The sequence below is a fragment of the Rhea americana genome, unplaced genomic scaffold (genome assembly GCF_003343005.1).
Source record: "Rhea americana isolate MKP2758 unplaced genomic scaffold, rheAme1 scaffold_1, whole genome shotgun sequence".
Classification (NCBI taxonomy): Eukaryota; Metazoa; Chordata; class Aves; order Rheiformes; family Rheidae; genus Rhea; species Rhea americana.
In genome coordinates, this window is record NW_028185038.1 from 4,492,180 (window position 1) to 4,503,309 (window position 11,130).

The window sequence follows — 11,130 nt, forward strand, 5'->3', positions numbered from 1 at the left end:
GGCGGCGGCGCGTTAGGAAAAATAATGCTGTCATTTGTTTTATTTCCCGGCTCTGGGCGGAAGGAGAGGAAGCAGCGGGCGGCTGCTGCGTTAGGAGAGGTCCCCGCGCAGCGGGCCGCGGGCTCCCGTCAGAAGCGTGACAGCTCAGGCGGAGGAATGGCCCCGGGTCACGGCCCTCAGCCGCTTCCCCCTCGCGCGCTGCCTATTCCTCCGGCTTCCTTTCAGAGTCACTGGCTTGGTAAGAGTGAGGTATTTACGATTCACAAGAGAAGATCGGAATTTATCAAAAACCCTTCTTTCCCACTTTAAAAAYAAACTAGTAGCGTGCCCACATCTGCTGGTATATGATGATGCATTCGTTCTTTTTTCTCGCGCGCAGCAGCGAGAGTGGGGGRGTAACGGCAGCTTTGGAAAATGTGTCACTAGGCCCTCGCCGCCTTCCCCAGGAAATGCAAAGTGAGGCCAACTCAGCCTGTGCAGGGGTAAATTAAGTCACATTACTGTTACAAAATAGTCCTCCTCGGATGCAGTGCAATCACATTCAGAAAAACAACATACAAGCTTCAGAATGAAGGAACAATGTCTTAGGTTTGAGAGAGATGGCCTTGCTTCTAAAAGTCAGGCACCGCTTCTGGTAACGTCCAGGTGCCTTCTGAAAAACCCGGGAAGACGAGACCRAGTACGACCCATTTCTCACTTCTCCATAGGAAGCTGCACCACTTGTGTCCACTGCATCACGGAAAGCTGTGTAAAGARCATGTGGAGTAACCTTGGAGCTTTTTAAATTTTTTAAATGTTTACTAGTGAGGACCAAAGGAAGATCTAGGTAGATGTCCTCCTATTTTTTTTTTTAACTGCACAACTCCAATAAAATAAATGTTAAATGTCAAAATCTGAAACAGCAGTATGGCTAACTTTGAGTTACTAAATAGGCCTGGTTTCACAACCACTTGATTTGTCAGTAAAATTAAAAATTTTTTCAGGGCACAGCACTACACTGGCTAAGAAATTGCCTTGTGTAGGGTTTTGGTTTTTTAATCAGGATTTCCAGTTAGAGCTTTCACATTTGCTCTGGTTTTGTGTATGTCATAGCATTCTCTTAGAGCTGTTTTGCCAAACCACAGTTATTTGTAATATTCCATTACTCTAGCATTTCCTTACTGAGGGGAAAGTTTACAGATCTCTTTCAGTTCTGCATATCTGCTGACCTTTGACTTTGCAAGATGCCAGAGGGCTGAAGCTCTTGGTGAYTTGGTAAAATAACTGTAAGTACAGACATAACCAGCAGTCAAATCTGTGGGAACATCTAAGTAAAACAGAAATCTTCTGAGTAAAGCAGAAATCTTCTGACTGCACAGTGTTTCAGTCAGTAAAAGCAACATGTTTTCTTCCCTTGAAAACCCAGAAAAAAGCCTAAACTGTTGTTTTACTTGCACCCTTTCTTCTATTCTTGCTGCCTTGTGATTTTTGCTTTGCCACAGTCCCACTCTGTAATCTATATACAAACTATTCTTTTTGTGGAACATGGCCTTAGTTGGTAGAATTTCTTTAGTGGTGAAGGCCAGCAATTTTCATACATTAAGTCATAATAAAATTGCTTAATATTACTGAAAAATATCTTCTAGTGCTGTAGTAATTTTGGTACAGTATTCAAGGCTATGTTTTCTCTACAATTTCTACTAATTTATTTAAAAACTTAMCAGTACAATAAAATAAATTGGAGTAACTGAATCTGTGGGTAATAAAAGTTGATATTTTGTTTTTCATCTTCTCTTGAGGAGAACTAGGCATTTTTTTTAATGCCAATGGTTATTTTTAATTGTACAGTTAGTTTCAAACTGAGTAAAATTTTTTTTTTGTACTTGCTGAATGTAGGAATCAATAACTSAGGAGGAAGAGTAAGAAGAGCTTACCCTATTTTTATAATTATTTAATTTTCTGTGGTATTTTTTCACTATTTTAGGYCAGTATTCCAGCACACCATAGTTTTGCTCTCAACTACAAAAATAAAATAATTTTCTTTGTAATCCAAAGAGCGCTGTTGTGATGACTGATGTAGTAGAATCACTGTATATAAAAATTATTTGTGCTTGGATATAGCCACTTTCTCTGGAGCATAAATGGAAACAATGAATGTCAGGCTGATTAGCTCCATTAATATCTGAGCATCTAGGAACTGGAATGTAATTGTTGCAACATTGATCCCTTTTCTCTCTATTTTATGCCCATTGGCTCCCCCCAATGAAGCTTCACTCTGCACAGTTGTGTGACTGCTATATGGATACTGCAGTTGGAGCATGGAGAATATGTTAGCGAACATCAGTCAGCCTTACTAAATGATCAAATTTTTTAGTACTTTTTTATTTAAATTTTGAAAAAATAAAATTTGCASACTTTGAAGTGAACGGCCACTTGCCAGGTATCTTACATGCTCTTACCACAGAGTCTGATGGCTGTAATGTGAGTCTTTGCAGCAAACTGGAATGTTCTTGCAAGCTAGCATTATCTGCTGTGCCATAAAGAGATATGAAGTTAAATGTACATTCAAAATAGACATAAACTACACATTYTGTATTATATTATACATTATACATACAATAATGTTATCATTATTTGAAGTATTTAGCATTTTAATACACACAGTTCRTGAATAAACTACATAGCCATTAACAAATAGGTGAAGTATATGTTAAATATCTAAAATATAAATCTACACAATGCCCATTTTTTCAATTTTGTACTAAAACAGAACTGTAAATGGTTTCTAAAATACACTATATAATGCACTGCTATATTGTATGCTGGGAATGTCTAGATTTTTTTGCTTTACTTTTGAGCTGCATGTTTACACACTAGTGTGGGAGTAGTAGGCCTTGATTTGAGCCAAATTCAACAGAGGATGATCATACAAGCCCTTACTCAGGTAAATACCTTGCTCCTGAAGTACTTCCAAAGTTTCTGTTGACTTTAATGTAATCACTTACATAAGGAGGGAAATAAACTGACAGAATTAGTTTGCAACATCAAGGCAAACCAATCAGAAACCTTTTCATCAGAAAAAGATGATACCTGATACTTGTTTTAAAATTTGTAGCAGCAGAAAATGAGTGCCTAATATTCTGTAAACAAGTTGTTTCCCTTTGCAGATAGAGATGGAGAGGGAAAAGGCCAAGGATAGAGAAGGTCACTGTCAGCTGCTCCAATCACAGTGAAGTGCTGACTAATGATCTCAGATAAAGAATTACACTTTCATTGCTTAAGCATTAACTTTCCTATCTGGATTTTTAAAAGATATTTCTATTGTCAGATTTATTTCTTATTCCGTACAGATAGATCAGCTGAGGACAACAGTTCYAGAAAAATAGAACTATGGGAAGCATATGTACCTATTCTATGCCTACAGATATCTCGTATTTGGTTTTTATTTTCCTTTTTTGCTTTAAGACATTGAAAATGTAAGGTTTCTCTTCTCAGATCAGCTGAAAAAATGTTAAGATTTCTAAATTAACCTTTTATTCAACCGTGTTGTAAACTGTTAAATATACTTTGTGCTAARTGTAGTAGTACAGATATAAATTGCAAAATCATGTATCTCATATAAATTAGCAATCACGATGTTGACACTGCCAAGAGCAGAGCCAGTGTTCCCTTCTGCAAAGGTGCAGGCAAGAGTAAGTCCACAAAAGGAATCTATCCCACTCATACACCCCAAAACTAGATCTCCTGGCATCCTTTTGTCATCCATCAAGAATTTGTTTGAGGGTAGCATCTTGTATGACCACAAAAAAGATCCTCCACAGCAATCTATTAATTAAATTTTACTCAAGAAACTTGTAAATACTAAGAATAACCAAACTAGTTCAGACCAGTGCTCCCCCCAGCACAGTATTCTGTCTCTAACAACAGCTCTAAGCAGATGCCCGAGGAAGAGKAAGAATTGCAATTACAAATGATGCTACCCCCTCAACACCTAACCTTGTACTCTCCCAACCTCTGGCCATTTTCAGCTGTGAGAATTTCTTGAGACCTTGAGTTTTTTCCATGAAATATTCCACAACATGTTTCTTTTTCCAAATGCTTGTCTGTTTCTCTTTGACCCCTGTAAACTATTGTGTGTGTAACATCTTTCGATAAGGAATTCACCAGTCTGCTATTCCGTACATGAAGAACCACTTCCTTTTGTTTGTTTTGAYGCTGACTCCTACAAACACCTTCAATGAGAAGTTTTGTCAACAGCCTTTATTAAATCCACCCTGACTACAGCAGCTGCTCTTTTTGGCATGCTTGCAGACACTTTCAAAGAATTCCATGAGCCCTATGAGGCAGCGCTTCCCTTTGCAGAAGCCAGTCTGGCTCTTCACATGCTTGCCTATATTACAATTTATATTATTTTTTGTGATAGAGATGTAGGCTTTCTGGATCTGCCCRGAATCTTCTTCCTTTTTAATTGTGTCACATTTGGTATCCTCTAGTCTCCAATACTAAGGAGGTTTTAAGTATCCTGTTAGACACTGCTACAATTCAGAACTCTTCAGTGAATACTGTTTAGTCTTGGTGCTTTGTCAGTGTTCATTCTGTCCTGAYAAGCTCCTTTTGTACCATTACCTCTTCTATTGTTATTTCCACTTTGGAGAGATCCTCTGCTGAGTTCCCCAGAAAGAATTCCAGCAGAAAAATCTCCCCACTTTCCTCATCAGTGAATACTGATAAAAAAAAAAAAAAAGCTGATTTAGCTTTTCTTTAACATCTATGTCTCCGCTGAGCACTCTTTAGTAACCTGGTCATCAACTAGACCTTTGGGCTTTACAGCAGATTTTTGCTCATGATTGGTGTGTAAGAAGAATGATTTAGTAGCTTGGTTTCTTTGTCTAGTTATTTCTCAAATTCTTTATGGCCCACTTCCATTCTTCTATTTAATCTATCAAAATTTTTTGTATTTAATCTATCAAAGTTTATGTTCCTTTCTAATACATTCTTTTGAATACAGTAAAGCTCTTTGGTATAGTTCAGACTGATTCTTTGRTTCAAGTCTGATATCCTTCAGCAGTCTTTTGTCCACTTGTATGGATTTAATTCTTTTATCTGCCTCTCCTAAACTCATCTTTAACAAGCTTTACATTGTTCTCTTACTGGAGTTTAGCACAACTATAGTGGATTCTTTGGTCTTAATTGCTTCCTGTAGGAAAGTTATTGTTATAAAGTTGGGATTCYACTGTGACCAGATCTTGGACCTTGTTCAGTATCAAGCCAAGGGCTGAATTTTYTCTTGAGGAAGAAGGGGAGACCTCATACATGAACATAAGGAAGCCCACTGTGTGGGTTTTTTTTCGATGTTTGGTAGAACTTTAGTGTTCTGTGTTAAAATATATAAATCCTTGGGCTTTCTGCAGTTTCTGGAATTCTTTAAACTTGGAAAGGCCTGCAAAGAAGGGCCTGGCAACACTGCTCAGAGCAGCATACATATCCTCAGCTACAGTTGTGATATGCTGCAGGGCATGGACCCTGACATCTATTGGAGCAGTTGTCCCTGCAACATTAGAGGCATTGATCCAAACAGAGCTTTAGAAGGAGGAAGGGGGCAGCTCTGCAAGTCTTGGGCTGCAGGGAGTGCCTGGGCCTCTCGCTGAGGCAGGGACTGATGGTCTTTTTACCTGCAGGAAGTGTGCAGTGGTYGAGGACSCCTGCCACCAAGGAGCTGCAGKAGGAGGTCAGTAGACTGCACAGCATTACGGAGGATGAGAAAGAGATCAACCAKATCTTCTCTGAGACTCTTCAGCTTCAAGAGCTTGAATGTAGTAGGGGGGCAGGCAGAACCAGGGCCGACTGGGAAGTGGAAGTTCCCATGATGGCAAAGGCTGGAAGCTGGTGACCTCTGGTACCAGGAGGGGGGCTTCTGCTCCACCTGAARACTTGCAGCTTTGGAACAGGTTCACTCACCATGTAGCTGACAAGAAGCTGGGAATACTCTCAAATGGAGCATCTGTGCCAGCTGAGCCTCAGACACACAGGAGCACCAAGAAGAGCAGTGAGTGTTAGTAGTGAGAGRCTCCCTGCTGCACAGGGCAGAGGTCCCCATCTGCTGACCTGACCTGTCRTCTAGGGAGGCTTGCTKCTTTCTGGGGGCTTGCATTCAGGATGTTGTAGAGGCTGCCAAGGCTTTTCAAACCCTCAGAGTAGTACCCCTGCTGCTCTTCCATGGAAGCAGCAGTAATACTGGCAAGGAAGAGCTTGAAAGTATCAAGCATGCCTACATGGCCCTGGGGGGCATGGGGTCTCAAGTGGCATTTTCCTCAACCCTGCAAGTAAACAGGAAGGGCCTGAGGAGGATGGAACAGAGCCTTAGGGTCAACAATTCATTGCACAACTAGTTTTAAAAATAGTGTTTAATTTTCTGCAACCAAGGGGCCCTCTTCAAGRATGGAACTGTTTGGTAGAGATGGGATCCACCTTACAAAATGGAGTAAAGTGTCTTTGCTAACAGACTAGTCAACCTGGTAAGAGGGACTTTAAACTAGAAATGATGTGGGATAGAGAAAATGACCAATAGCAAGTAAGGAATTGGTGGATGGGTTTGGAAATGAAAGAGTCTGGGGTGATGCAAACAGAAGGAACCTCTTAATCAACAAAAGGCTGAAGTGAAATTGCCCCAAGCATATAAATGTAAATAAGGAAGTGCCTACAGGGCTATGGGGAAACTACTTATGCCCTTTCCAGGAAGATAGCATGCTGGAGTGCCTCTCTGAAGTGCYTGAACACTAATGCATGCCACATGGAAAGTAAACAGGAGGAACCAGAAGTTTGTGTGCAGTTACTMTGATCTCATTGGGATCATGGAAGCATGGTGAGATAGATCACATGATTGGAATTCTGGAAAGGATGGATACAGGTTTGTTAGGAAGGGCAGGCTGATGTCRTTACAAGGCCACTTGYTATGGTCATAGCAATCAAGAGAGGTTCCTGAGGACTGGACAACATCAAATGTCACCTCATCTTTAAGAAGGGAAGGGAGAAACTGGGGAACTGTAGGCCAGTCAGCCTCACCTTGATCCATGGGGAAGTAACTAATCCTAGATACTATTTCCAGACCTATGAGGCACAGAAGGGTGATCAGGAGAAGTCATCTTGGATTTACAAAGTGGAAATCAGACTTAACCAACCTGGCAGCATCTGTCACACAAGGAGCAGCTGAGAGAGCTGGGATTGTTTAGCTTGGAGATGAGGAGGCTTAGGGGACTCTTATCAATGTGTATAAGTATCTGATGGGAGAGTGTAARGAATGTGGAGCCAGACTTTTCTCAGTTGTGCCCAGAGACGGAATGAGAGGCAGTGGGCACACAGGAAATTCCATTTGTGCATAAGAAAACATTTTTTCACTTCACACACTGCAGCCTGCTCTAGTTGACCCTACTTGAGCTGRAGGGGTTGGACACGATGGTCTCCAGAGGTCCCTGCCAACTCCAACTGTTATGTGACTGTGATTCTGTAATGCCCTTAGAGAAAATCTTTTAAAAGGGCCRTCTGCCTTTTAAAGGTGAATGGGGAGAAGGGCTTTTAATCAAATAAATTGAAAAATCGACTTGTCTTTCAAGAGGGACTGGTTTTTAAAAGGATAACTTTGTTTTAAAACAAGTTTTTGTCTTCTATTTTAAACCTCTTCAGGTACTGTCAGGCCTTTCCAGTATCACAGCARTCTTTTAAAAAGAAATCTTTTAGGGCTAAAACTGAAAGCACAAGGGAAGTGTTTGTTTTTTTCCCCATAAGCTGCAGAAAGCTTTCAAGGAGTAGGGGGCGGGTAGAGAAGMGTTGACTGGGAGAACACTATGCAGTTCTGTAAATAGAGAAGTTTAAGCACTGGGGTTGCCAAACAAAAGCTTTCACTTGGAACAGACCCCCCCCCCTTTTTTTTTTTTTTTCAGTCATGGGTTCTTTGCACTAGCTAATTGGTTCAAGATCTAGGCACATAAATAAAAAAGTATGGTCTGATATTTGGAAGTACCAGAAACACCATTCCTGGACATAACGTTCAAAATTTTTTAAGGTACTCTGCATCTTTTATATAGGTATCTATAGATGGATTTAGTTACCTAATGCTAGATATGAAAATCAAACATTTTGGTCAAATAACGAAGTTAAAAATATGTTAAATTACCACAAAAAATCTATAATGCTGTAAAACATTTAAACTGAATTGTGAGAATCCCMAGGGTTTCTTTTTTTATTACACATTGATCTGCTTAGCAATCCCTTCCTTTGTTATAATCATCAGCAGACTAGGACACTTGTTGGGAAGTAATGTTACAATGGGAGGTTTCATTAAGGAACATGTGAACCATTTGCAAGGAGTTCTAAGAAATGATTTGAAAATTCATCTTCTCTCTCTCTCTCACTCACCCCGGTAAATATAGCATTTTTCATAAGCAATGTCACTTCATCTATCCTTGGGAGAGATTATCCTGCTTAGGGCAAGCAAAAAATTCAACTCTTCAGGATACAATAATGTTGCAGATAGTGGTGCACACTTTCACTTCCTGAAATTTCAGATGTTTAACTTATCTACTTCTGCRGCAGGGCTGAGAGCATACAGAGAGTGTAACTTAGGTCCACTGAGTCACCTGTCAGATGACTCCCTCTTCTTTATTTGCTTATGTAGAAATTTCCCCAGAACTTACTCAAAGCTGGGTGCCAAAAGTTGCATGGTCAATGTCTCACCACCAGTCTTTCCAGAAAGATATGGCCTTCAGAGGAGGAGAGACAGAAAAGGACATCCTGCTTAACAATAGTGTTGACTCCTTCCTTTAACTCTGCCTCCTCTSTCTGGAGGCTTCCTGAGCCTGGGACCTGCAAAACAGTAAGAATAGGAGCAAACAGAACAAAYAGGAACAGTAGGAAACAGAGACTAAAAAGAGAGAAGCAAAGTGACATAACCTTCCCTCACTTCTCTCAGAATTACTGTAARATAAAAATAAAAATGGAAGTGAAGTTAGCTCAAAGCTCTTCAGAAATGTAAGCAAAGTTATATTTTTTTTGTTATGGTTCTGCCGACTCCTGGGGTTAGACAGAGAGTAAGAAGAGAGCAAGCGGCTAGGGAAAACTGAGCAAACAGTGGACTTGCCCTTCGGCTCCTGCCAGAAGGCTGGCAGTAAGGTGAGGGTTGTGACTTCTGCTTCTGAGAGGCATTTCCATAAGCAAAATAAGCACCATGACTGTTTTGTCCTAGCAAGTAGTATACCGCCTTGGATAGCTTTGCTACTTTACCGGTGTCTAGAGCTGATCTGAGAAGAAAGAACTGTATCATCAGAGTTAAAAAGATCAGGTACTATATTTAATTTTAGGGGCAGGACTGTAACTGTTCTATATTAGCAGCAGTTGGCAAGCTATTCTGAAGAAAGTATAATACTTTCTTAACAAAGGAAATGTGGTTCCACTGAAGAATGGCTATTAAAAAAGTTGCCAAAATGGGAAATCTTCAAGTTTTTTTTCTTCCTATCTCATACTTCCGTTCCTGACATGCTGAGGAAGTCTCTTTGTTCTGCATTTACTTTGCTTTAGTTGCTTCACGGGGAAGCAACTAAACTTCAAAAAACTCCTTCTCATGGCCCTTTAAAAATGAATACTAATTTCTTGCAGKTTTGTGAGCATCTGACAGTGCTCCAAGCCCCAGTCTGTTGTTTGAAAGCTTTCCAATGTTGACAGTCAGGGCACAACATTTAAACATTAGAAATCAAGAGTCCTATGCATCTCCAATCTTCTTTCACTGTTTGCTCTGCCATCAATGAAGAGAAAACCGATTCTTTAATTCATGGTAACKTAAAAGTTCTTTTTAGTTTTATCTGAAGAAAATAATTAGAGGAAAGGAATATTTCTTATACTGAAAAATAATCGACTGAACCCAACAGGCTGCTTTTTCAGGATTCTACAAACAACTTCTACTCCTACTACAGATTCAATAAACCAAATGTAAAGAAAAGTGCAGTCTTTTCCTTTAAATCCAGATAATGCTGTGGAAGATCAAGAATAAAGCTGATAAAGAAAATACCAAGCTTCTAGAATCATATGTTAGAGAAACAAAAGCAAAAGGGATTTGCTTATGTCATGCCTGAAACTACCTTTTACATAGTATTAACAAGGTAAATGTTTATACTGGGTGGAGAAGCAAACAAAATAGGAAGGACTATTTCGATTAATAAATTCATTCAGTGACCTTTCAGTCTTTCACACGTCATATACAAAATTCATATTAGCTAGAGGCTCAAACTTTTAAAATATAGAGTATATGAATATTTCAATCTACTATTGCTCCAAGAAACAATTGTGTATATTATCAGAAATATCTGGGGTATTACAAAGATCAAATATTCTGTCTATAGGTTTGTTCAGTTTAATTGGTAGCACTAATTACTACTAATTGTACTAAATTGATTGCACTAACGCTAGTCCGACAGCGGTACCCTGAAAATGTTAGGCTAGAGATAACTCCTTAAAGAAATGCCTTGATGTAGAATTTTGATGGTTATTTTGTAAGCAGGGATGATATTTGCTGAGGCGATGCTGACGGGTGATGGAAAGGGGAGCGGGGGCGCAGCGGCATCTCGCTGCCCGCGCCGGGGAGCTCCTCAGGCAGCTCCAGCAGCAGCAGCAGTGCAGAAAGCTCACTGCTCCCGCCGGCCCGAGGCCGGGCCGCTGGGCCTGCCCCCRGCCCGGAAGCCATGCCGGTGTAACGGCTACGCGGCGACGCCGCGGCAGGGCCTGAAGGCGAAACGTCGCCGGGCGCGTGGCGTGCGCGCTGCCCAGGGGGACGGGGATGGGGACAGGAGGGGAGGCGGCTCCCTGCCTAAATGGCACTGGTGTCTGGTGGGAGGCAGTGGGGAACGGCAGCGGCGGAGGCAGGACAGCAGCACCCCACGCCCCTTCCCCTGTGTGAGCCTGTCCGGGGTTCCCTGTGTCCCCCAGGCAGCGGGGAGCAGCCGCCCGCGCCCGCCCAGGGAGCCGGCGGGGCCCTGCACCGCCATCACTGCCCCGCTCCGCCCGCCGCCGCGCGGGGCAGACCTTGGCACCGCCGACATGAACTGGGTCGGGGGCAGCCGGTGAGTGAAGCTGCCGGGGGGCCACTGGGGAGCAAGCGAGCGAGCA

At 41.5% G+C, this 11,130-nt stretch overlaps 1 protein-coding gene across 1 annotated transcript in view; it reads left to right on the forward strand.

The window, feature by feature from the left end:
- The first annotated feature begins 11,061 nt into the window (after positions 1-11,061).
- REDIC1 (regulator of DNA class I crossover intermediates 1) overlaps positions 11,062-11,130 on the forward strand; it is a 19,889-nt gene continuing 19,820 nt past the window's right edge. Inside the window, 1 exon segment of the mRNA XM_085325926.1 lies at positions 11,062-11,084. Within this exon segment, the coding sequence (XP_085182052.1) occupies positions 11,062-11,084 (23 nt within the window).